The sequence below is a fragment of the Macrobrachium rosenbergii genome, chromosome 16, assembly GCF_040412425.1.
Source record: "Macrobrachium rosenbergii isolate ZJJX-2024 chromosome 16, ASM4041242v1, whole genome shotgun sequence".
NCBI lineage: Eukaryota > Metazoa > Arthropoda > Malacostraca > Decapoda > Palaemonidae > Macrobrachium > Macrobrachium rosenbergii.
The window spans coordinates 18,267,106-18,295,044 of NC_089756.1; the positions used below are offsets into that span (position 1 = coordinate 18,267,106).

The following is a 27,939-nucleotide window of genomic DNA, read 5'->3' on the forward strand; positions in this document are numbered from 1 at the left end:
TTGTTGACTATAGGCATTCATTCTACATTTAATATATTTCTAAAAGAATTAACCTTTAAGAAACCAGGATTACTTGCAGGAGTGAAGCGATTTACTGCTTCGACACTTTTTTTTTAACCTCACTTGTTTTGTGTTTTGTGTTTGCACCAGAACTGGCTTGTCTCGAAATGACGATATGAGTAGAAAAGAGGTTACTAAAAGCTATATACGATCTGGCATCTCTGTTTTTTATTTTTAGTATCTAGCCGCCAAACATTGAATTAAGTCTTACAGCTGATTTGGGCTACGCGATGCAAATTTTGGCGGCAAGATGCCGAGAGACGTCATAAAAGGCGCTTTTGTGAAGCCTCTCCGATGATATTGCTCTTCGATTTTTGCCTTTTGAGTTTTGAGTGTGAATAGCACTGTGGTTTTCCCCGTGTTTTTTTTTTTTTTAAATAGCAGTTTGCACTGCAGATGAAATAGCGCTTTTGCTTGTATTTTTTTTTTCTATATTATAACCATCCCTAATTATTTCGTTTTCCTATTTTATTTCCTATAAATCGCCCCTCCCTAACCTGGTCTTTCTTGAATAATCCTATATAGAGTTTTTTTTCTTCTCACTAAAGCTTTAGATTATCATTTTGCACTCCAGGTTCGCTTCCACGCATCAGTGCTTATGACCTCGTCCTCTTTGTCTGATGCATTGCATTCTAATTGCTTCCGTACAAAGTAGTATGATTGATTAATTTACCGCACATTATTTTATTTAATGGCAGTGACTGATAAGTAGTTGATAGGTCAGCTGTTTGGGGAACTAATTCAGAATTAATACGAATAGTTCTGAGGCGTTAAGAGACTACTATTATAGACCATTCTATTTTGTAAATCTCATAGTATATTTATTAGTGTAAGATGAATTTATACCGCTTATGAGAAGAGAAAATGAGAAATGATTCAGTAGATTGTTCGAATCTCGAACAGAATGCAATTTTGATAGTTATTTCCGTACACTGAAAGAGTTTATTTCAACGGAATAATCCTTGACTAAAAATAATATTTTGTTACTTTTGTTCAGTGTAATTTTTTTTTTTTTAAATGAGCGACTTCCATACCACCTGATGCTCTCTCTGGAACCAAATTCTCCCCGCCCCAACCCCGGTCCCATAACCACACCACTCACCCCTAAACCCCCTCGCTCCCCACCAAGAAAATATATAATTCAGAAGTGCGTTTCAGAACTGGCAACATTCCACCATGTATATTATTTTTCCACGACGCGAAGGTAATATTCGATTTGTCCGTGACTTCAATACAAGTGCCTACCATTGTTGCTCGCGTTGGCATAGAACACTTGTTTACTCCCTGGAACATCTGTTGCATCTGTCCTGTTGCATGTGTTCTTTTGTGATGTAGTAAGCATCTGGCGTCTGTTGTTTTCCCAATAACAACCACACTCCAACACAACAAGGGCACGTGAACAGAATTGTTTTATTATATTGGCCTTGAGGTACCCAGATAAGCACTGATGTCATTTTTCGTGATTATTCTCATGATTAGTAATCCTTTGGTTTAAGCCTTTCCTCTCATTTGTTAACATTGCTAGAATCATTTGACTGTAGAATCTATCTATCCATCTGCCTAGCTTCTCTTATGCTACCTGCAAGTATAAAGTATATCACTACAGATTTATAGTTAATGATTTTCGTTTAATGATCCATTTAAAATCCATAACCAGTATTGTCCCTTTTTTTGCCTTTTTATTCCCTTTAAACATTTTTCACCAGTGTTTTCCTCTTGTTCTTCTCTTTGTTCCCTTTAAAAATTTTATAGCCAGTATTCTACCCTTTTACCACTCATCATTCCCTTTGAAACTTTATAACCAGTATTGTAACCCTTTACCCCACTTTAAAAATATATAACTAGTATTGTACCTCCTTACAACTCTTTACTCCTTTTAAAAATTTTTAACCTGTTGTACTTCTTTACCATTCTTTATTCCTTTTAAAAATTTACGTCCAGTACTGTACCCCTTTATCCTTCTTTATTCCCTTTAAAAATTTATAACCAGTGTTGTACCACTTTACCCCTCTTTATTCTCTTCAAAAATTATAACCAGTATTGTGCCCTTTTACCCCTCTTTATTCCCTTCAAAAATTATAACCAGTATTGTGCCCTTTTACCCCTCTTTATTCCCTTTAAAAATTATACCTATTTATTCCCTTTATAAAAACGTATAACCAGTAATGTGACCCTTTACCCCTTTTCATTCCCTTTGAACAAATCTATAACCAGCCCTGTCTTTTTATACTTGTTGATATTCTTTCGAAATAATAACCAATATTGTTTCATTTGAAACCCCATAATCTGCTTTGAAATTAGAGGCCAATAGTTGTACTCTGTAATTACTGTTTTTATAATGCCCTTTCAAAATAAATATTAATATTGTCCGTCTTTTGTAATCGGTCCATTTTGAAATCTGTAGTCAATATTGTATCAAATTATTATTGTATCCCTACACATCATTTTCCTCACCACGATTAGATTAGTAACCTTTTACTTTGGTTTTCCCCATCTGTGTAAGGTGGAATAGGTAACGTAGCTCAAGAAAGAACTCTCAGAGAGGTAGGTAAATGGAGAGTTCTTTGATAGCAAAGAAAGGAAAAAAATTAAGAGTAAATTTGGAGAGTGGTTGTTAGTGTGGCCCTCAGACGCCAGATGGCAGCACTGGACGGTGTCTGGTTTGTGTACATCTCCCCTCCTCCTCTCCGCCGGGCAGCTAAGAAGTGCAAGGACACGCGAAACAAATGCAAGAAGGCCGGTGGTGTCTGCCAACTGAAAATCAACAAATGCAAAGGAAAGAAGAAGACGAAACTCTGCAAAAGAAAGTACTGCACTTGTTGCATCGGTGAGTGTCTCCACTGTGGGTTATTTTCCTCACGAGAGACTTCATTTTATTTTTCATTGACAATAGTGAATCCATTAAAAACCCTTCCTCAGTTTTTGTTGTTAGACTAAGCTGACCTAATTCCCTTCAAGAAATCCCGATAGAGTAATGATTATCTCTCAGTAAATTAAGGTTGTTCTCGAATCTCTTCCAAGGATGCTGGGACAAGAAAGGCCTCTGCAGGTACGAAGGTGGCAAGTGCCAGAAGAAAACCGTTGCCTGTAGTGGCACTCGAGTCAGAAGCCTCTGCAAGGGGAATGGGTGCCAGTGTTGCATTCGTAAGTCTTGATCAATTTAATTGTTTGTTGGTGTTTTAATTTTTCTCATACAACAACCAAATAAGTAAATAAATAACTTTGATTTAAAAAATGTTGAAATGCTAATTGAGGAGTTTCTCATAAAATGATTCCAAGACAAATATAAGAATAATCTAAAGCCAAAATAGTGAGCGAATGAAATTTCAAGTGTCACATATGAATTTATCCGTTTGCGGAGATTTGAATAATGTAAACTTGAATAAAAAAAGATACTTTTACATTATACTTTCTATATTCATAAAAACAATTATTAAAACATTATTTAAATAACTATTTAATTCTGATTAAGTGACTGACGGACAGAAAACAAATTAAAGCCCACTTTCTTTTCAGCACCAGCGTGCAAAGGCAACGGCGCCTCCTGTATTGGGGCGGGTGGAGTTTGTCAGCCCCGGGGTCGAAACTGCAAAGGAATGAAGAAGTGGAACCTATGCAAAGGGCAAAACTGCTTCTGCTGCGTTCGTAAGTGTCTTTTTTAAGTATATGTAGGTGGAGAGAGAGAGAGAGAGAGAGAGAGAGAGAGAGAGAGAGAGAGAGAGAGAGAGAGAGAGAGAGAAATAGCAAAATATCCTGCTAGGTAAAACAATGCGAGTTTATTATAATTGATGATATGCATACCAAGCACTTGTATATACGGAGAGAGAGGGGGGGGATATCCTGCTGGGTAAAATAATGCAAGTTTATTGTACTATTGTGCATACCGGGCACCTGTATATACAGAGAGAGAGAGAGAGAGAAATACACCTTCCCCCCAACCACCTCCACCCCAACCTCCCCTTGCCAAAGAAAATTGTACGTAAGTGTAATCATTTTAATTCCGTCATTCACCCTCTAATTCTCCTCCTTTCTTCCCATTACACGTACAGCTTATAACTGCCAAGTGACCAGTTACGGGTGCTGGAAGAAGGGAGGCACCTGCCAAAGCAGAGGCACCAGTTGTAAAGGGCTTGTCATCTGGAAACACTGCAAGGGACCCGATTGCTTCTGTTGTATTCGTGAGTAATAAGAACATTTCTTTTGCATTTTTCATTGTAGCATGAGAATTTTCTTTGTGAGTTAGTTAGTTATAAATGATTTGTTTAACCAGACCTCTGAACTCAAAATTCTTTGTGAGTTAAGGGGACTTTCATTGTAAATCCCAAATTTTGCAACTTTAGCCCAATTTTTATTATATTTTGTGAATTTTTGTTGTAGCAGGGGTAAGTTCATTGTAGCTTAAAATCTTGTTTTTATTATAGCGTGGGCATTTTTTTTATGGCAGCTTTGAGAGTTTTAGTGCTTTTTGGACTAGGAGAATTTTTCCAAGTAAATAATTTGTATAGCAAAGTAGGACTATTCAATGTAACTTCATAATTGCATTCCTTGAAGTAATTTTCTGATGACAGTAGCATGAGTTTTATCATAACCTTATCACTGTAATTGACCCTTGAGAATTACCATCGCATTTTGAGAACTATTGCACCTTTAGAAGTTTTGTGTAACTTTAGACCGTTCGTTCTACCATGAGAATTGGCATCTTAATTTTTCCCTCAGTTTTCATATAAGACTCGGGTTATGTTACCAGGTTTGTGGCTGCCTAGAAGACACTGTTTATATTATGTATTTAGACTGGTGCTGTTCTCTCTCTCTCTCTCTCTCTCTCTCTCTCTCTCTCTCTCTCTCTCTCTCTCTCTCTCTCTCTCTCTCTCTAAATTTCTTTTCTGAAAACGGCGTTTAAACCAACCTGTTTCACATAGATTACTTCCTTACGTCTATGAAAAAACTGTTGGGTTCGTTAGCATCTCAGGATACTTCAGCTATTTTATTTACATCGAACTAAAAACAAATGTGGCTCTGCTTTTAAACAAGTGAAATCGTCAGCTCTTGCCATTATTAAAAAGAAGAGTACCCGCTAAGAACGACGTCAGCATTCTTCTTCTCTATTCATCAGCTCAAGATTGCAAGGCACTGGGACCCCAGCAGTGCGATTTGGTAGGAGGGTTTTGCCAGCCTAAAAATGCTCCTTGTTCCGGGACTAGGTTCAACCACCTGTGCGAAGGAAACTACTGTGGCTGTTGCATCCGTAAGTGCGAGATAACTATATAGTTTCAGTATGGAATATGTTGATTCATACGACATAAGGGAGAAGAGGGTCTAAAACCACAAGGATAATGTACAAGCTCAGTAAAAAAAAAGTTGTGCATTTTTTGTTATCTTTCCACCTATATATCTACTTTGTCTGTATATTCTTATACCATTTATAGCCTTCTTTCACCTCCTGGCTTGACCTATTTTCTTTTCGCACCTTTCAGCGCCAACAACGGTATCTCCAATTGGTGGATTTACCTCACCTCCAACAACAGTCAATGTGGAACTAATATCTTCAGCATCTGGAGTACAAGGACTTCAACCATTACCAGGCCCTCACCCAGTACCAGGCCCTCACCCAGTACCAGGCCCTCACCCAGTACCAAGACCTCAACCAGTACCAAGCCAGCCACCAGTAACAGGCCCTCAACCAGCCCCAGGACCTCAGCCAGTACCAGGCCCTCAACCAGTACCAGGGGCTCCACCAGTGGTTAAACCTGTGCCAAAACCTTCTCCTAATCCAGGGCCAACTTCATCTAAACCAGGTGAGTTACACCTTTTTCAGTATCCTACTCAAATTATTGAATTTCTCATATTTGTTCTATTATAAGCCAGTTGAATCCAAGTTTGATATCACCTAGAAATCCTATTTTTTCTCAGTTCTTCACTTTCAGTTTCTTTTTCAAATACAGTGATTTTCCAGTACTGTATTGTTGAATCGGTAACAAAACTGCATATGTAGCCAGACATTTCCTTTATGGCCTTCCTCACATATTTATAAAATATCTAAATGTATCTATGCATTTAGATGCTCCCTTCCCTGTGTAAACCTACATTACTCATCCTCTGTCTATCCATTTAAGTATCTGTCTACCCATTTTCCTGTTTAGATGAGGTCTGTTCTGCTTCATCAAGATGCACAACTCGAGATGGACAGTGCCAGCGAAATGGGACTCCATGCAACGGCAGAAAAAGCTCGCCGTTATGCACAGGTGCCGCTTGCTATTGTTGTTTTCGTAAGTATCAGATAAAAAAAGTTGGATCTTTGTTGCCATCCTTGTCAGATAAGTTTTGCATTGCTTTACGACTGATAGGCTTTAGTGTATATGTAATAATTACCTCGTTCCATCATTAGCTTTGACTGATTTGTTCTCCTGAAAGTCAAACTGCCTTGCAAAGTCAGTAACCTGTAAACGTCCTTACACTTACACTTGACGCTGAATGTACTCTTGAATTAAGGCAAGAATCTTACTAACTGCATTATTTTATTGCAGCTGCCGCAAGACCCTCACCCACTCCTCAGTTACTGCAGCCGCCGACAGAAGCTAAACCCACAAAATCTCCAGTTCTTAGGACAACTACAGCACATCTTGCTGCTGATTCAGTTGTACCTGCTGCAACCAAGAACGTGTCATTTCATCACTTTGTCACAAGTACTGCAATGGCAAATGAACTGGAAACTTCCCCACTAGGTATGTATCGGGATACTTAGGCCCAATTAAATTTTTGTGCTTTCGATTTTATAAGACATTATACCAGAATAATTTCAACTGAACAGACAATTCAGTTTCTATGAGTTTTGCTTGATTCTTGGTTCATGTTGTTGAAGTATTCAGTTAATATCATTAACAATAGCTTTACTTCCATATATATTCTTGTGGCATTTTATCATATAATTTACACAAATTTCATCTCTAGTACTCCTATTATTATGGTAAGTAACATTACGGATATCGTTTGCAAGTTCTTGTCCTGTAAACGAATTTTCTTTAAAATATACTAAAATTAGACCTGTTCCAGTCTCAGTCCCCTCTGATAGAATCTTTGTAACACAACTTTGATCGTTTGTTACTAAATCCAGTTCCAGCTGCTCCAAGTACACCCCAGGTATCGGAGACATCCACTCCAAGGCAGATCAAACAGTCCGCTCCTACGTCATCCATCGCTGTTGACAAATCAACATCCACCAGGGCACAGAATGCATTGTTCAACCAGTCCACCAGTAATACCATGACTAATCCCGTGAATAGCTCAGCAACGTTCCCCTTAACCAATGCTCCATCAGCTTTTTCAGAAGGTGAGGCAGCAGGTAAACTGCAGGAAATTATGAGATATGATATTTTAATCCAAAGAATCAAAGTATTTCCTTCAGTGAACATAATTGACAGTGTATAATTATGATAATTCTTATGACTTATGCTTGACAATTGTCTTTTGTACGGGGTTAGGGGTTTTAATAACTACTGTGGAAACAACAACTGCTCATTTTGTTTTGATAACACACTGAAATGTCCACGAAGTGGTAAAATAGTAAAAAGAAACAGTATATAAAAAATAGAATTCCATATAAAAGAGACTGAGTATTAGACATGCCCCCAAGCCTCAATGTCAGAATTATTCTTTTAATATGTTCCAAATGTTTCTGTGATCTGATTGGTACCATCCGTCATTCCAGAGCAGAAGACACCTGCAACAACTGCAGAATCAACTTCAGCATTACATAAATCAAGTCCAACTGTTGCTTCTGCAGAATCTACATCAACTTTACATACATCCAGTCTAACCAGTGTTTCTGCATCATCAACAGCATCACTGATCAGTACAAATTTAAGTGCAAATTCCTCTTCAGCAGTGAATATTTTGTCATATCAGTCCAGTACCAGTTCACAAACTCATTCAACAATGGGTGTTTCAGAGACATCCTTGAAAACGAGTTCACCAGCTGATTTGTGGAGTAACTCTACTCCTGTTGCAACAAATATGTCAAGGACATCTTCAAAAACTAGTTTAATAACTGATCTGTGGAGTAACTCTTCTACTGATGCAACAAGCATGTCATGGACAACAAAAAGTAGTTCAATAACTGATTTGTGGAGGAACTCTACTCCTGATGCAACAAATATGTCAAGAACATATTCAAAAAGTAGTTTAATAACTGATTTTTGGAGTAACTCTACTCCTGATGCAACAAATATGTCAAGGACATATTCAAAGAGCAGTTCAACAACTGATTTGTGGAGTGACTCGACTTCATATACCATAAATATGTCAAGGACTTCTTCAAAAAGTAGTACACTGGCTGACTACTTATCGACTTACTCAACTCTTCCTCCAGCGACAAATATTTCAAAATCATCTTCACCTAGCAATACCTCAGTAGTGGCAAGTAATACAAAGAGCAACATTTTTTTTTATTAAATTTTAATGCTTAATTACCTCAGTTTACGACACTATTTTCAGTTGCCATGTAATATAAGAATATGTAACTATTTTTCAAAGTTGTTTTGATAGTTATTGTGCAAATACGACACTATTTTCAGTTGCCATGTAATATAAGAATATATAACTATTTTTCAAAGTTGTTATGATAGTTATAGTGCAAATTTCAATGCATAGACCTCTTTTGATGCAGAATTTTTATAAACTGATAAATAATGCCTCCTAATTTTCAAGAAATGAGAGAGTATGTAAAGCTTTAGTACAGTGATCACATTTCATTCTTTCTAAAATGAATATTATAAATTTCTCTGTGTGATAATGATTTTTTCTGAAAAGCTTAAATATTACCACGGATGTAATTATTTCCCCTAATTCAAAAAGTGTACAGCCGTACACACTGTTAAAATTGGTTGAATATTCTTTCCAGACCTAGAATCGACGACTACTGTTCTGACATGGACATCTTCAGCGGTTGGTGGAACACCCATCATGAATACAACAGCTGCTGGTGATGTATCTAATTCAACCTTTGTTTCATCAACACCTGTAGCGGCCTTCACACAACATTCCACAGCATTCTCTTCACCAACAAGTACCTATCAGTTAAAACCTAGTGCAGCAGTCGACCTTCCAAGAAATAACTCGACGACGACTCCGTCAACAGGAGTCCCAAGCATCTCTTCACCCAGTAGTTCTTCAGTGGTGACAAGTAATATTGATTACAATACAGTATATTAGTTAAATTTATAAGCAGTAACATTTTAGCAAAAAATGTATTTCTTTAAAAGGAAATTAGAGTTCACTGCTGTATATGTTCTAAATTTTTAACAACAGTGGCCAAACTAAGGTTTGGTTAAAAAGTATTTTCTAAACAGATGGCTTTTGTAGAATAGTAATTTGATTCCTAATGACGGTTACAGGTACTTTATGAATTGTAGACAGGAGTTTTGCATTAGACTCTTCAATTTGACAAAATATTCTGTTCAGAATTTTAGCCTTAAGCATTATCCAAAGATTATCTTATATTTTGCTCTTGTGTACAACCTAGCAAAATTTCTGGGCAACACAGTAATAGGTCTTACCATCCATAGTAAGATTCTGTTAGTGTTTATCACAAAATTGGTTCCCTCCTTAGAAAGATGAAACTGATAACTGCTAATCACTTAATAATAACAAACTAATTCTTTGACACAACTCAAATGCTGACAGGATTTACAGAGGAAAACAACAAACTCTCTTTCAGGAATACTTACATCAGCCTTTCTTCCCTTAAAGTCACACTCGTGTTTAACCATGTCAGATCCACCTACTTCAACAGTCGATGTATCATCTCTATCACTCAGAGGCCAGTTAATCAGCTGGTTCCTTGCAGGACACCACAACCATTCGCGTCAACTAATGTGTTGTCTACACCTTCAACCAGTAATGTCTCAGAGATGGCAAGTAATACACATACCACAACATTTATACTAGTATTAATATGCAGAATTGCTCCAACACAATGGACAATATCCTTTGACATTTCAGTATTTGTTTACAAGCTGTTTGTTGATTCTATGAAATTTTCAGGAATTACATTATTTAGTTAGCGAGTTTGATTAATTTCATATCTAGTCCTGTTTTCATTCCTGTGTAAAATTTACCCAGATTCTATAAACTATTTGCTAGGTTCCTGTTTATCTTCAAGAGTGGTAATTTTTATACAAAAAAAGATTTCCTATGTTAACCCCTACTTTCTCTCATTACAGATATAAATTCTTCAACCACCCAGCTGATGTCAGCCATTTTTATTGAGAAATCTTCTACATCCCCTGTTCTATCAGGTCCTACACCAGCCTTTAATATAAATTCAACACAATCAAGTTCAAGCAGCTCAACCATCGTTCCATTCTCCTCTGCAGAGTTGCTTTACACAACAAATTCAAGTAAATCTTCCTCTACAGCAAAATCATCTCAATCCGAAACCGGTTCATCAAGTCAGTTTTTAAAAGGCAATTCAACCAATCTCCCATCAGCAGATGTTGGCACAACCTCTTCATTCATTAGGAATGATTCAGCCACCCTTCCATTAACAGGTGCTGGAACAAGCTCGTCACACTTTAAGAATGATTCAACAATCCTTTCATTGACAGACGTTGCCACAGCTTCTTCAGTCTCTCAGAATGATTCAACCACCCTTTCATTGACAGACGTTGCCACAGCTTCTTCAGTCTCTCAGAATGATTCAACTACCCTTTCATTGACAGACGTTGCCACAGCTTCTTCAGTCTCTCAGAATGATTCAACCACCCTTTCATTGAAAGACGTTGCCACAGCTTCTTCAGTCTCTCAGAATAATTCAACCACCCTTTCATTGACAGACGTTGCCACAGCTTCTTCAGTCTCTCAGAATGATTCAACCACCCTTTCATTGACAGACGTTGCCACAGCTTCTTCAGTCTCTCAGAATGATTCAACCACCCTTCCATTGACAGACGTTGCCACAGCTTCTTCAGTCTCTCAGAATGATTCAACCACCCTTTCATTGACAGATGTTAGCACAGCTTCTTCATTCTCTAATAAGGATTCAACCACCCTTCCACTGACAAATGTTAGTACAACCACTTCATTCTTTAAGAATGATTTAACCAGCCTCCAATTAACAGATGGTGGCATAAACTCTTCACTCTCTAAGAATGATTCAACCAGCCTTCCACTGATAGATGTTGGTACACCCTCTTCATTCTTTAGGAATGATTCAACTACCATCCCATCAACAGATGTTGGAACAAACTCTTCATCCGTACGAAACAACTCGACTACCCTGCCATCAGTAAATACTGGAACAGATCCTTCATCCAGAAATGCTTCAGGAGTCACAAGTAATATAATTAAGTTCAGTCTACTTTATTCATATTAGAAACTAGTTTAGGGTGTTAACTGATTTCCAGATGGTATTTGATTTTAGAGCATATCTGTACATGTTTACAGGTCTTGTTTCCAACTCCACTTGGGGTCATTGTATCTGACCAACTCCTTCCATCTTGCTAGATTTTGCATCTCCACTCCTATTTAGCCCATCACACTTCATAGTCATACCTGAGGCAATCTATCCACCATTACAGTCATCACTCAGGCAGACCATCCACATCTATGGTCATCTCTGAGGCAGCCCATCCACCTCCACAACCATCTCTGAGGTAGTCCAGCACCTCCACCTTCATCTCTGAGGCAGTCCTTCCACCTCCATGATAATTCTTGAGGTAGGCCATCCATCTCCAGAGTCATCCTTGAGGCAGTCTGTCCACCTCCACAATCATCCGTGAAGCAGTCCATTCACCTCAACAACATTCCCGAGGCAGTCCATCCAAACATCATCCCTGAGACAGCTCCAGAGTCATCCCCGAGATAGTCTATCCACCTCCAAAATCACCTGCAAGACAGCCCATCCACCTCCACGATCATCCCTCATGTAGTTCACCCACCCTTCACTATCATCCCTGAGACTGTCCATCCACCCTTACAATCATCCCAAAGGCAGTCTGTCCACCCTCACCATCATCCCTGGGCAGTCCATCCACCCCCACTTTGGTCCCTCCCTCCTTCCTTCCCATTTCTTCCTAGCTCCTTTATTCTCATCACTCTCCTTTTGACACACCCCTCTTCTCCTCTCATACTATCTCAGTATCTTTCCATTCACCTTATCTGTCACATTTGTTGTAATATGAAATTTTTTATCCTGCTTTAGTTTTTTATCTTAAGTTACACATTTTAAAAATCCATTTAGGAATTTCTTTGACTACATCTTTGCAAGCTGTGTGAAGAAATGAAGATGGAGAATGCTCAACCAAAATTATGGTTTTGAGCAGTGATTTTCAAAAAGCATATTGTTATATTTTTTTATGATTTTGGAATAAAGGTGCAAGATGTAGTGACCTACACTTAAAACTATATGGGTATAAGTAACAGTAGTTAGCAGATTCATTGAAATTCACAAATGTCGTTTCAGTACTTTGCCACTTAGCCATGCTGTCCAGAAGTCCAAGTCATTCCCATGCCAACATATGAGGTGTTGGGAGCATGTCTGGTAATGATACATGCATACTAGACTGGAGGATGTGGAGTAGTGTGTCTATTTCCTTTTGCGAGGACTGGGGTTTGGTTTCCACTTGTGCCGCACCAATTTCACCCAGGTGTAGAAAGGTGCTGGCACTTAGCTGCATGTCCTAGTGGGGAGATAAAGGAGCAGGCTACCCTCCTCAACAATTTTGTTGTGGGACTGACTTTGACTCTTTTAATATCACCCTGAACTGATGACCTTTCCAATGCTCCTTATTTTAATTCACTGGAAAAACATTGCAAATACACTCCATTCTCACTTCAGAGATGCCCAGAGATCGTGTGGAGATAGAAATGACTGGTATTACAGGTGATAAATCACAATAAATACAGAGGACGTTCATCATATTGATAGAAGAACTTGGAACTCTTGGTCAAGTGCTCCCTTCAGAAACCCCCAGTGACTTGTTGCTATACCAAAATTAATGAACATTTATCAAAACCTGAGGCTGAATATTCATAAGGTATTTTCAGTTACCTAACTGCCTATAAATCAGTCTTAATAGCTGTGTTAGACTCACCATATGGTATGTAATGTTAATATTGCCAAATTACTAGATAGTATTTTTCTTCTTGATATGAACTTTAAGTTTTGGCATCAATAGATTTTTCATACGGATGCAGAAATCATGTTGGTCTCATAATAATGTTATGCAACATTAATAACTTCAAATAACTTATGTAACAAAAAATCACTTAATTTCATTTTCTTCTCTACATGAGCACTCTTCAGGTTTGTGAAAGATTAATATAAATGCAAACATTATCTTCCAGGTCAAGATTCTTCCACTACAGAGCAGCCATCAGTGATTTCTTCACCAAAGGCTTCAGAAAAATTAATCCCATCGACATCCTTTTCAAATTCGACTTCACCATCCACCAATACATCAAGTGACCCTTCAAAGGACTATTCAACAGCTCCGTCATCAACGAAAACATCAAAATCAACTTGATTATCTAATATTGCCTCAAAAGCAAGTACAAATTATTGTTGGTGATATTTTTCTTATTTTATTTTGCAGAAGTTACTATTTTTGTCAATTCCAGGTGTTCTAGGAACGGACCCGTATATGAGCCCTAATATAATTATTCTGTAACTATTATGAATTTTCAAGTCTGTCAGGAAACAAATTTATGTATTAAATTTAATAAAGACAGTAATCATAACCATGAAATGTTATGTAACAACTGAATATTGTGGCAAGAAAAATCTTGGTATTCTTGCACAAGTGATTTTGCAACTTGAGCACTAAAATTTCTCCCTCCTTCCAACTGGACCTCCCAAGGGGACTACATCTCATAATTCTCTTTGAACATTTATGTCAACAATTTAAAAAGATTGCTAAAAGACCAGACCCAGTGACGCTCTTTATAAAACTTTTTTCCAACTGTGAGATCTTGCTGAATCTTTAATAACACACACTGCTAACATAATTAGAGACTAGCTATAGCTTAGAACCTCTGTCTGTTCAGGCCTAAACTTGACATCAGCTTACAAGCTCTCTCAATTCTGCCTCTAGCTCAGCTTGAAATTCAGACCTCCGCCAAGTTATTCTACAGCTTAACTTCAACTCTGAACCTCTACCAGCTGCTGTCCAAGCTTGCCCTCCATTTGCAGTTTCTTCCAAATCAACCTCAAGGGTGCCTTCAACTTGCAATCACTGCCACATCAGCACTGAGCACAACATTGAATCCAAGTCCCTGCCAACTCAGCCTCGAGTTTCATTCCAACTTGCCATCCCTGCCAACCTCAAGATAAGCTTCAACCTGCAATCTCTACTGACTCATCCTTGATAATAGACCCAGTTTGCAATCTTTGCCAGCTCAATTTCGAGCTTAACTTCAATTTGCAATCTCTGTCGGCTCCTCCTCGACCATAAATCCATCTTGCAGTCGCTAACAACTCAGCTTTGAGCTCTGCGAACTCACCCTCAAACTTATCTCCAAATTTCATTCTCTACCAACTCAACTTTGAACTTAAATCCAAATTGTAATCACCAACAACTTATTTTTAAGCTTAACTCTAACTTGCAATCTCTGCCAACTCAGTGTTGAACTTAACTCCAACTAGTAGTTTCTACCAGTTCACCCCCAAGCTTAACTCCAACTTGTGATCTCTACCAGCTAAACCCTGGACCTAACTCAAACTAGCAATCTCTGCCAATTCAGCCTCTAGCTTAACTCCAACTGGCAATCTCTGTAAATCCACCTTCAAACATAACTTTAAATTACAATCTTTGCCAGTTCAGCTTAAACATAATCCTGTCTTGTAATCTTTCCCTCTTCAGCCTATAGCTTAATTCCAACTTATAATCCTTGCCAGCTCAGCTTGAAATATAAATGCAACTTGTAATCTCTGCTAACTCAGCCCTGAATGTAGATCCAACTTGAAATCTTTGTCAAATCAGCCTCAAACCTAACTCCGACGTTAAACTCTGCCAGGTCAACCTCAAACTTAACTCCTACTTGCAAATCTGCTAATCGCATGGAACATAACTCCAACTCTCCAACTCGCACTTTTATATGAATTCACCCATGAGCTTAACTTTGACCTGCAATTTCTGTTAATTAACTTTCATTCTTAATTCTGGATTAAATACTCACCCAACTAGACCTCGAGTTTAACTTTGACTCACAAATCTTACATCTTAGAGATGAGTTTACCTTTGTTTTCAAATTTCTACGAACTCAGTTCCAACCCAACTTCAACTCATAATCTCTGTCAACACAGACCTGAGCTTAACACGAATGATAAAGAAAAAGATGTCAACAGCTTTCTCATTAGATGATTTATCAAAACTAAGGGTGAATTATATTTTTAAGGCCATTAGATCGTTTATCTTGCTTTAACATACAGGTGAATTATGCAGCAGTTTTACCAAAATTACTAAGCAAAAGTTGTCTAGTTTACATCTTGGTAACATCTTTCATAAAAATACTTAGCTTTAGAGCTTGTTGATAAAATCTAGTATGTCCTTCGTCAAGTATTGTAGTTTGTTTAAATGTCATTTTATTTTGGGCTCATTATCATACCAATTTTTAGTTTTCTGAAAAGAAAACTATTGTGCCGGCTTTGTCCGTCCATCCGCACTTTTTTTCTATCCGCCCTCAGATCTTAAAAACTACTGGGGCTAGAGGGCTGCAAATTGATATGTTGATCATCCACCCTCCCATCATCAAACGTACCAAATTGCAGCCCTCTGTCTTCAGTAATTTTTATTTTTATTTAAGGTTAAAGTTAGCCATAATCATGCTTCTGGCAACGACATAGGATAGGCCACCACCGAGCCGTGGTTAAAAATTCATGGGCTGCGGCTCACAGCATTAAACCGAGGCCACTGAAAGATAGATCTATTTTCAGTGGCCTTGACCATAAGCTGTTGCGGCCGTACAGAAAACTCGATTGCGCCAAAGAAACTTTGGCACATTTTTGTACTTGTTTGAAGACAAAAATGAAGTATTATCAACGCAAAAGACGTGGATGTTTCTCTTGTATCCACGTCTTTTGCGTTGATAATACTTCAAATTTGTCTTTAAAATTTTCTTCAACCATCCAAATTGACAGTCACTTGGTATTCTTCATTATGATAATAGATTCTAAGTATGTAGAATCTAATGGATTGTTAGCTGATAGTCAATATGCATATAGGAAGCAGTTAGGTACCTGAGAAGCTCTTTTAGACTTGACTTGCCATTTGCAAGGGAACTTTGATAAGGGTTTTGAGTGCAGAGTAATTCAAATAGATTTTAGTGCTGCTTTAGATTTAGTGAATCACAAGGCACCTCATCATAAACTTCAAGATTTCCTTACAGGTAGGCCGCAGCCAGTTGCCGTGGACGGGATCTATAGTGAACCAAGACGCATTTTGTCTGGAGTTCCACAGGGTAGTGTTCTTGGTCCCCTGTTTTATTTTTTTATTTTTTTGTATTTTTTTTTTTTAGTGTATACAAGTAATATGGTTGTTGGCCTGGAATACAAGATTGTTCAGTATGCCGATGATGCAACACTTGTGGGTGTGGTAAAGTCTCCACTTATGAGAAATGAAGCTGCCCTCAGCCTCAATCAGGACATGGACCGCATCAGGGAATGGTGTAGTCGGTGGGGTATGAGGCTGAACTCCAGTAAAACAAAAACACTGTTGATTAGCAGATCTCGTATAGATTTCCCATCCCATCCTCCCCTTCAGGTGGGTGAAACTTTGCTGAATGAGTCTGATGCTTTAACTATTCTAGGTATAACTTTTGACTCTTTTGAGAAACATCTAATGAAAGTTTCAGCTAATGCTGCATGAAAGTTAGGTATTGTTCGTAAGACCTCATGTATTTATAACAGTGATAAAATCAGTGCAACGTGTTTTAGGTCGTTTGTGCTCCCTTTGCTAGAATACTGCTCTCCTTTGTGGATGTCTGCTTCTGCCAGAGATTTCTCTCTCTTAGAGCTCTTCGTGGTGGTAGGTTTCTGTTTCCTAATAGTAGCAGTTATGACTTGGACCATCGACGGATGTTCTCTTGCTTGTCACTGTTTCATAAGTTGTATTTCAACAGAGATCTTTCACATTCCAATTAATCAATGATCCCTTTTACCTGCCTAGAGCAACCAGATTCGCTGAACACCAGCACCATTATGCAGTAAATTTGCCTCGCTGTCGAACTTCCCAGTTCCAGAGGTCCTTCATACCTCACACAGTTGGACTGTGGAACAGCCTTCCAGAGGATATTGTGCAATTGGAACTTCAGACGTTCAAGCGAAGATACAATGCATTGCTACCCTAATACTATTCTCCTTGCATTTTAATATATTCTTATCTATTTATTAATTTTTTTATTTGTTTTCTCTTTTTTAATAAGTGGGATCTCTTCTTTACGCGTTTCCCTTCACCACCTCTTACTTCTTCCTAATGAAAACCATATTCTTTGGAAGCTTAAATTTCAAGTCAATGACCCCTGTGGGCCTGTTTCATATGAACAGGGTTCATCTTCTGAATAATAATAATAATAATAATAACGCTATAATTCATCTTCCTTTTAATACATAGCATTTTGAATTTCCAGTTTTTGCTTTTCTTGTAAGGCCTTCAAATACTTCTCACTGTTGATGAGGTCAACTCTTGCATCTTCTGGAGTATTCCTGCATTATTTTTCAGAGTAAATCTGGGGGTAATATGCAGTAGTATAGGTGGTTATTCATCAGTTTTCTTATTGAAAACATATCAACTTTATTGACCGAATTTACAGGAAGTGATGGTAAAGTGTCGAAATAATGGAGCCCCACAGTATTTTAACATATTATGACGTACGACCCTTACCTTAATGTCAGTAACAGATTTCATTCGTCTCCAGCTCTTCTAAACTTATTGATTTTACTGTACATATTTTAATTGTAAGACTGCACTCCAGTTTCAAGAGTTTAATTTCCGAATTAGACCAGAATGAAGAACAGAGGTTCAGTAATTCCCCTGGTAAGAAATAGAGATTGGTAGTTTTCGATTGTCACTCTGTTGGGAAACACGACACACTCACTAAAGCAGAACTTCTCCAGTGGCTTCATCAGTGGTCAGCAAACCACCATATGTTGCATATGCTTCTTGCTGCTGTCACAGAGCTCGTAAGACTCATCACTCACTCTCATAATTTCCTTTTGGAAGTTTCAACAGGTGCCATGAATCCAGGTGAAATATTTATTTTACTTTTCAGCAGAGTTGTAACTTTCCCATGATAGAGCAACAAAATTATTTAATATTCTCTGTAAGAACCTACACAGTCATGGCAAATACTTTGGCACTGGGCAGTGACTGACAGGGACATGATATGTGCTAAAATACTCATGATCTGCATAGTTTATAGAAACCTTTAAAAAACTAATCAAATTTTCAAGTTATACATATGAGTCAGATTATCAAGCAAAATTCCAAACAAGAAGATGTTATCTGGATAAATACCAGATCTACAGCAAAACGGGAGGAGTATTGTGGTAGCTAACTGATATGGCTCGGTTTTCCCATTGTAGACGTTCAGAAGTAAAGTTCCCTTCAGGCCTTAATGGATTTTTTTATGTGGAACGCTACTTTGCCATCCCTCAGAGCTAGGGATTAATGGTTAAGTGGAACCCGTGGGTCTTCCAGTTGAGCTATCAGCAGCCAACTGCCTGTGTCACCCAGTTCCTAACGTAGGTGAAGAAGGAACTTGGGCTCTGATCATAATTATGTACATTCAGCCGCTAGGATATTGTGCAATTTTATAACCTGTCTCTTGACTCTGCTACTCATTAGTGACCCTTAAACCCTAAAGCAAACGAATTTATTACACAGTATATGAGAAGAATCTGATTGAACATGACGATGAATGGGAGAACTTCCAACTTTACTCAGGCTCAAATTGCTGAACCCTTTGTGGGGGGTAGGAAGCCATGAAAGATCCCGAGAAACATTTGATGAATATCATTGTGCTAAGAAATGGACGGAATTATGGATAATTAATGGTATTGTGCGTGATTAATGGCCCAATTACTGACCTTCAGTGTGTTCTTTTGAGATAATTAGGTCACATATAAGGTTGAAATAGTAGAAACTACTTATGAACAATGGTAGTGCTAAGAATGTAAATAAATAAATTTTTGAAATGAATCAAACTCCATTAAAAAGGAAATTTTACATGTAAAATTGTAATAGATTTTTACTGTTTTTAAATAAAAATAAAAAGCTAATCCATTGTTTTAAGATCCTAAAGGACATCTTAAAAATAGAAAAGACTAGGTTGTTCCATCTATAGACTTATTCTGACAGCTGTCTCAGCCACTGAATTACAACTATCATCAGGGCCGATGCTAAATATCGCATGGGACTATCCCCTTATATGAAGCTGGGTACAGTCAAAAATTCAAGATTAAAACAAGAATCCACTAAATGAAAATCAAAGCATACACTTCAGATCATGGAAATAGTAAATAAGGAACATTACAAGACACAGATCTTGGCAGTCCCCTGTGCTGATTCACAAGAACTCCACCCTTACCTTCCTTGTTCCATGGGACCACAAAAGCATGCAAGCAAAACCACCTTCTTTCTATTGGATGGGAATACACAAAACAAGTAAATGCAATGCTCCCTGCTTCAGCAGTCACCAATTGCTCATAATGGTACTCTTGGTGAACAACCTTAGTTTATCTGATAAGGCCTTCTAATGAATGATTTTCGTATGTATATCTACAGTACTGATGTATGGTCCCAGTATTGCAATGACCATGCAGTTGCCTCCATAGTGTTGGCATCGTGGGGCCATGTAACCTATACTGAGAGATTTTTATACATCTTCTGAACATTTAACTTTGTAACCCACACTATTCTTAGACTGCTTGTGTAACGTGGGGACAGAGCTGTTCTTCATGACTAAGTCACGTACAAAGATGAGGTGGATGAAGACTCGGGTATACTTTCTCAAAGGATGACCTATGTTTCCCTCCACAGGTAATGATTCGGCATAAGGCATCTGCTGCCTGTTGCCATATAGTTGACTTTATGGTAGATGACTATACTTTTGCTATTTTTCATGATGTTTTAGATCTCAGCTGCGTGGGTAATTCATCTATTTTCTTCTTTATCATGACCTCTATTATGTTAATGTGATATCAACTGTTGAGAGACACAAGTGATTGACTAAAACAGCCTTTGGCATAAAACTCAAGAGATGGAACAACCTATCAGCACTTCTCGTCTTTTCCTTAATGCTTCAACCTTGAGGATAAGAAATACAAAAGACTGAAGAAATGCTACATTTAGGTAATAGATGCAACTTATGCATTGGCATTCATCGATAACAAAATTAAGCCTATTTCCAAATAGCGTTTATATATATAAATATATATACACATATATACATATATACTGTGTATATATATATATATATATATATATATATATATATATATATATATATACCACAGGAAAAATTAAAAAATGACTAATAATCCATATTTTTGCAAGTCATCTTCAAGAGAACCGATACTTATTGGCAGAAAATTACATATGCTTAGATGACGGTACAAATAACCAATTTTCCTGATCGTCCAGTTATTAACTATGTGGATTCTACTACATGCAAAATATGTTGTTGACATTGTAAAGCCATGATTTGGTACAACTTCTGAAGCCAAATATAAAGTTTAAGTGTGTACAGAAAACCTACCAATATCCCCACCAATAAACATTTTTATTCTAGACAAAGCAACAAAGCAAGGAAATCATTGTTTACTTCGAAGTTTTTAAAAGCACTGCATATATGCTACCCCGAGTATAATGATGATGACATAGATGTGATTAAGAATACAGGCAAGAAATCAAACTATCCTCATTTTCCTTCAGACAATAAAATAAAACGGAGAAGTAACACGAAAACAACGACTCCCGCGGCCTGGCCAGCCCGCTACACATTATTCCACCATTACCATACCCCATGGTAGTTTATTTCCAGTTAACAACAAAAGTGTATACCCTTGTGTGTGTGTGCGCGCGTGTGTATGTGTGTGTGTGTGTGTGTGTGTGAGTTCTTGTATCTGTGTCCACGCGTACGCGTCTGCAAGGATGAAAAACGATTTATGTAACTTTTTTGTGTCGTTTGTAGTGTCTATTAAAATCTCTTTTTATCGTCTCGTAAGTGGAGTATTTCAGTTGTTGGCCTTATAAAAAGTTCCTGTTTTAAAATCAGTGCTCCAGTTATCGATTTCAGTGTATAATAAAAAGAAATAAACAGAGTTTTTATCCATATATCCTACGGTTCTCACAAAATGTAAGCATGATGGATGTCATATTCACTGCATGTTACTAACTATCAGTGAAAATTTAAATATTCAGCTGAATAATCTTTTGGACCGAATTCTGCTGAGATCATAATGTAATTTTAATCAGTATCTCTAAAGTGTTGGATACCGTTGTTTATTCATTAAAATAAGTATTTATTACAAGTAAATTTCTACGTCTAGCCTCCGAAATTGGCCGACGTTTTGTGGAATGGTTGACAGGTTTTACCGATTGCAAGTTCACTGGCGTCGGAATATAATTTGTTGAGTAACAGCAGGAGCATAAAACTAATGAAAAGCAAATGAAGTTAAAATTAATCAAATAACAATAGAAATTACGTGTAAATAGATAGTTCGACGAAATCTTGCTTTACGCTTAGCTAAAGAAAACGTACCCTCCCACGTATATAAGCCTTCAGCGTCCTTGCGAAGTTGTGATGTTCACTCTTCTCGTAGATTCCACAGTCCTTGACTGCGAAGACTGCGCCACGGTAGATAGTGTCGACGTTAGAACACTGGTAAAGCTGTTTCGTTAGTTTGCGGCCTGACGTCGGGTGTTCGCTGTCCAACAAGTTGTTACGGTGTTATTCTTCATTCTCTTGAACGCGTTGCTATGTGGTACAGGCGTGAAGGTGAGTAGTTTATTTTATTATCGAAGGTGGAACTTTGACGTTTGCCTCTTTTGTTCGTGAAAACGGTCCCGGACCTTCATTATTCGACCGCGTTTGTTTTAACCTTGTTTTTTTACTAGTTTGTGGCTAATTACTTAATCATGACGAATTGCGTTTAAGTTTTCAGTTTAAATTACCGTATGCATATACAGGAGTGGCAATATCCAGATACGTGGTTTTTAATAACTGAATTCGTATTTTGTTAATGATAGTAATACAGTATTGGAGATATTGGTTGTAGGGTTTAGTATGAGTGGGAATGGGAGTCGATATTCACATATGCGAGTATTTGGTCCGAGATAGGGAAGACTCATATGCAAAGGTTTGGCCTGGGAATATTTGATACTCGTGCGAAGGTTTGATCCGAGAATGAGGAATTCCCATGTGCGAAGGTTTGGTCCGAGGAAGGGAATCGATTTTGTCCTATGAAGTTTGGCCCCGACATTCGGATCGTTTTGTGTACTTTAAGGTACAGTATTGTTCATTCCACTAGCGTCGTTAAATCGGGGTGACTTCTCACTTCGGAGCAGTTATAACTTTTATGAATAAAATTCATCCTGACCTCGACAGGGGTCAATGTCCAGAACAACTCCGCGGTGAGATATAAGAAAATAGGTCACACTATAATTTTCACAATATAAAATAATAAAACTTTGTCTCTGAACACTTTTTGAGGAGATTCACCATATCCGAGATATTAATGATTATCTAATCGGCATCCTCGAAAATTTTCTGTCGTTTGTTTACATCCAGTAGCCCTTCGGGTATTATTACAGTTTCGGTCAAATTCGGATATCTATTATTTTTTTACTTGCTATCATATATTTTTGTCATGATTCATACGAAATACTTACTCGCATCTTCCGCAAATTAAGAGTTACGGAGACATTTGCCGATGAATATTGTGCCTTGTTGTTATCGCAAGGATGCGTTTATGCTGCCATGTCAGTTTTTCGGCTGAGGCGTTTTTGTTTTTTGTCAATGTATTGTGGGTAAAAATGCCTAATCGTCTTTTGTTTTTCGTTATGAATTATAAGTACGGTACAAATGCTGAAACCTGATTGGTTGCTTTGTTTCAAGAATATCCAATTAACTGCGATTTAGGAATAAGCCGGCTTTCTACAAAAGTGCGCTTCAGTTGACTGCCATGGATTCCGTCGTGCACGTCTGCAGTGGGTGTTCTCTGTCTTACTTTGAGGCTATTGGTCGTTTCCATGGACATTACAATGGAACTCCACAGGTTGTGAATACCTTTCTTCGTGAACATTTAGTACTACCATCTATTTAAGGTAAGTGAAGTGGTTAACGAAAAGGGTAACATTGCAGTTTCGGCCGTGAATTTCACCGAAACTGTAACTAGACGTTAGGGGTAAAATTTCGTTCCCTGTAACCCCTGTGGCAAGCGCGCAGCGCAATATTACCGCTTGCCAGAACATACGAGCTTGCAACAATCATTTAAAATGTGCATAAGCCGCGTAGCGGCGTTGCACCACCCGAAACTGAGAGTGGTACCCATGGCGGCCATGTATCTCTAAATCTAATCATTTGCGGTAGAAATAAAGGTCAGATTCGTTGAAAGTACACTATATAAGCTAGGGAAAATGTAATTTTATATCGGAAATGTGAATTTGACCGAAACTGTAAATTTACCGCACTTCGTGTACTTGATCTTACTGGAGTTAGTTCGAAAATGAGGTTTTTTACTGTAATGTTTCTCAGAAAGAGTGTAATGTTTCTCAGAAAAACTAGTTCCCCATCGAATGATTTTCGATTTTTGACTTATAAGGTTAGACAATACCTGTCCCCCAACCCCCTCCATAGCTAATATGGCAAAATTGTGGGTGTTTCCTCATCATAAGAAGTGGTCTAAAACGCTTTAAATATGAAAAATATTACATTTTACTTTTAATTTTGGTACTTTATGCATGCGGAGTTCTTCTGGACATTCACCTCGACGGGCTCTTTGCTCGAAAACTTTCCATGTGTTGTCATAAAATAGCTTGGGAATTAAGGCGTGTGTAATAAGTAGCTGATTTTCGACTTGTAAAATTTTGTACTGCAATCCTTCTCAGTTAACTGTAATTGTTCGCAGTTTTAAGAGAAAACTGGCTTAAAAGGGGATTTCATTACTTACAGTAGTTACGCAAATCTGTTCTCAAAAAACTTTTTCAAATTTTCTTAGTGTTTGACCAAGACTGGTTTTAAGTGGCTTTCGTATACTTAATACTGCATTAAGTTCAAATGGGTAGAAGGTAAGCGTTTTTGGTTTTATAAGTAAATTTGATAAAGTAGATTTTAGTTCAATTTTCAGTGGTGGTGAATTCCATGAATGTTGTCTTCATGGACCCTAATTTTTTCTTAAACCACTGGTCATTTCGGTGGTGTTGGACACTGCAGTAGGTAATTAGGAACAGGTTTATTTTTTAGGTTACAGACGTTTTAACTTAGTTTATAACTTTTTTTTTTCAGGTAATGTGGATTGTACCCTTTGGTCACCCAAGTTTAGGACTGTTAGGTGACTTTAATATAACAGGTTGCCTTGTCGACCCATCCGGAGAGTTACTGCCATAACGAAAAATGGTGAGTTTAGTTTTCTTAGTTTTGATGCTAGTTAAGCCTAACATCATGTCAGTTTAGTTTTTATTAGGGCTAATGTTTTTCATATAAATGGTTTAAGTTATTTTACGCCAGTATAGTTAGTGAGAACTTAGTATTTTGGTTATTGGGCAGGGTTTATTTTGGTTATTGGGCGGGGTTGTTTACTTTGGTTATTGGGCGGGGTTGTTTACTTTGGTTATTGGGCGGGGTTGTTTACTTTGGTTATTGGGCGGGGTTGTTTACTTTGGTTATTGGGCGGGGTTGTTTACTTTGGTTATTGGGCGGGGTTGTTTACTTTGGTTGTTGGGCGGGGTTGTTTATTTTGGTTGTTGGGCGGGGTTGTTTATTTTGGTTGTTGGGCGGGGTTGTTTATTTTGGTTGTTGGGCGGGGTGGTTTATTTTGGTTGTTGGGCGGGGTGGTTTATTTTGGTTGTTGGGCGGGGTGGTTTATTTTGGTTGGGCGGGGTGGTTTATTTTGGTTGTTGGGCAGGGTGGTTTATTTTGGTTGTTGGGCGGGTGGTTTATTTTGGTTGTTGGGCGGGGTGGTTTATTTTGGTTGTTGGGCGGGGTGGTTTATTTTGGTTGTTGGGCGGGGTGGTTTATTTTGGTTGTTGGGCGGGGTGGTTTATTTTGGTTGTTGGGCGGGGTGGTTTATTTTGGTTGTTGGGCAGGGTGGTTTATTTTGGTTGTTGGGCAGGGTGGTTTATTTTGGTTGTTGGGCAGGCTTTTATTAAGCTTAACTAGGCTAAAGTTTTGATACAAAAGTTTTAAATTGTAACTTTTGACATTCTCCAATCATGGTGGTAAATTGACATTTTACTCAGGATTTTATAAGATTTTCATTTGACTGCGTTGGCACCTGTCACTTTTAACTTTTTGGACTAGTCAGGGTTGAATATCTTTAGTTCTAAAATTTAGTTCTAAAATTTTGAAATCTGACAGGTTATGGTTTAAAATTTAGAAATCTTGTAATGTTCAAGGTTTAAAGTTCTGAAATGAGGCTTGTTAGGCTTTTTTAGATTATGAAATAGGATTGGGCAAGGGAAATAGGATTGGGCAAGGTTACATGTTCACATTTTTAGACTTACGGGTATTCCTTTCCTAAACTACCCTTTCCTAAACTCCACCCCTGTTAGGGGAGGCGCCCCTAGCATGGGTGGAGGGCTCTTGACGACTTGTACAGTAGGTCATTAGACCTACTGTACATTATCGCGAGGGTTTAAACTGTTTCTTCAACTTTTTTTTTTTTTTTGCGCCGAGTTTGTGCACAAGTTTACACTACTGGCATGTGTAGCTTCTTTTTTTTCCCTGGTCGTTCATAAGTATGTTTGATACAGCGGTATTTAGTTGTGCCAGTAAGTTTTGGTGTTGACTGAAGGACGAGGTTAGGAATATTGGTCATGAAATATTCTTGTAAAAAGTCAATGGTTTGGTAGTCTCGTCTCGGCTGATATCTTGAATGGTTTCAACAAAGGTTTTAATTCACCGGCAACAGGTTCTCTTAACTGGACTGAACCAGAACCAGTCTTGGCCCTCTTCGGTCAAATAAAGTTTTGTTCTTGTTTCAGGCAAAAAGACCAGGTATGTTTTCAAGGATTTAAATAGGGAACCTCTTGTTTCAGACAAGTTTTTCAATGTTTCAGTGAACAGAACCTAACTGCTGGATCTTGGTACATTGTATGGCTGTTTCATCAGAGGAAGTTTTTGTTTGGAAGAGTTTCAAGACTTTACCCAATTTGTACTTGTAGTCTCACCCCAACGTTTGCAAAGATTTTGGGCAACTAATGTCGCATACGAGTGCAAGTGTGGCAGCCCGTGATCCAAAGGAATTTCTTGGAGAAACTACTGAAAAGATTAGTTTCAAGCTTGAGACTATTTTTGTGCTAATACTGTAAAGTATTTACCATATCCCCTGAAGCAAGTTCTCAAAATATTAAAGAGAAACCGGAAGTGATAACCGTCCTCATCCATTTCATATAGTTTTTATTGGGGCCATTGCTGAGTTTTTAGTAGATTGCTAATTTTCTAGTCTACTAGCGAACCAGGTTAGTGCAGAAAATTACCCTTTAGCTCTTGTTAGCTGATCTCTTAACATGTGATTTCTGCTAGCCTTTACAGAATGTAATGGACTGTAAAGTGAAGTGTAGCATAAATGAATTTTAATGTGCTAGGCTTTTGACTAAACACTTATTGAACCCTATTCGATGATTGCCTTTTGCTCGGTTAGTTTCACTTTATCCTGAACAAATGCCAGTGTTTGGTCGTTAGATTAGGTCAAAGTTTGTGTTGCATAAGGCTTACCATCTCGACTGCGGAGGTTAAACTCTGGGTTATAGCAGAATCATACTCTGGACTCGACTCAACAAACCTGTAGGGAGGTAGTTTCCTTTCTCTTTCCGTACCAGTTTTGGTCCAGATTATTAGTTGAAAATCTTAGCAATGTAATATGTTGTCCCCGAATCCCGAAAAAATTGTCTTCGCAAACTGGCTGCAATATTGTAATTTAAACATTTTTCACTTAACCGTATTCTGTTTATTACTACCGCTCGCTGGGTTTTTCCAGTAGTCTGGTGTGGCAATTCTCCCTCCCCCCCAGGTAATGTCACTTTAAGGCTTGATATATGACTAATAAAAAGAGTTTAGTACTTGAGCTTAGCTCAGAGCTAAGCATTTTAGTTACCCGTGGTATGAGGTTTAATGATCAAACTGTTGAGCAATTTTGGGTTGTTCGTGCGATGGTTCATTTCTCGAGCTACTTTTTTCTGAAATACCTTTTTTGCCAAAAATATTTTAGCTTGATGGGAAATATTAAACTTGGATATTGATTGGCAAGGAAATTAATGCTTGAAAGAATCGTGGAAGCTTAGAGACTGAATTATACTAATGGTAATGTTTTTTCAGCATTCCTGACGTTTTCCTGGTAATGACCATCTGAAGTTAGCCTGTGGAAAACTACAAAAATTGAAATAACAGCTTGCGACTGCTCATCCATCGATATAACCCACAAGTTGGTCGTAGTCAAGAAGTGAACGAGGTTAGAGACTAGACAGATGGGTCCAGATTGGGTTGGCCCACCAGCTAATTGACGGGCAGGTTCTAAGTGAAATACCTACTTGACCATTTAACTTTCGAATTCACCTGCTCTCCACGAAAAATTTGCCTTGTAAATGCAGTTTATGCATTAAATATATGGAAGTCCTTACTTTATAAATTACCCTCTTAAATTAATACAGTATATGAACCAATCATGTT

General features: G+C 37.9%; 1 protein-coding gene across 6 annotated transcripts; it reads left to right on the forward strand.

The window, feature by feature from the left end:
- LOC136847137 (uncharacterized) lies at positions 1 to 27,885 on the forward strand. Of its 6 annotated transcripts, XM_067118505.1 has the most exons (16): positions 69 to 2,887; positions 3,082 to 3,204; positions 3,577 to 3,705; positions 4,110 to 4,238; positions 5,174 to 5,305; positions 5,535 to 5,855; positions 6,201 to 6,326; positions 6,585 to 6,782; positions 7,172 to 7,387; positions 7,766 to 8,476; positions 8,957 to 9,238; positions 10,278 to 11,390; positions 12,893 to 13,091; positions 13,402 to 13,601; positions 24,559 to 24,669; positions 27,589 to 27,885. In XM_067118505.1, exons 1-13 carry the CDS (start codon positions 2,698 to 2,700, stop codon positions 12,952 to 12,954), a joined length of 3,732 nt encoding a protein of 1,243 aa, XP_066974606.1. In that variant the 5' UTR covers positions 69 to 2,697; the 3' UTR covers positions 12,955 to 13,091; positions 13,402 to 13,601; positions 24,559 to 24,669; positions 27,589 to 27,885. The 6 variants fall into 6 exon arrangements, 5 of the variants coding, with proteins under 5 accessions (XP_066974609.1, XP_066974606.1, XP_066974605.1 ...); XM_067118504.1 differs by lacking the exon at positions 12,893 to 13,091; XM_067118506.1 differs by lacking the exon at positions 12,893 to 13,091 and having other exon boundaries at positions 10,278 to 10,604.
- The last annotated feature ends 54 nt before the right edge of the window (positions 27,886 to 27,939 follow it).

Excerpts from the sequence above, each read along its gene's own strand:
- LOC136847137 (XM_067118504.1), top strand. The coding sequence starts at position 2,698 with ATGGCAGCACTGGACGGTGTCTGGTTTGTGTACATCTCCCCTCCTCCT. Across the intron at positions 3,706-4,109 it reads AAACTGCTTCTGCTGCGTTC|CTTATAACTGCCAAGTGACC; the intron begins GTAAGTGTCTTT and ends TTACACGTACAG. Across the intron at positions 8,477-8,956 it reads CAATACCTCAGTAGTGGCAA|ACCTAGAATCGACGACTACT; the intron begins GTAATACAAAGA and ends TATTCTTTCCAG.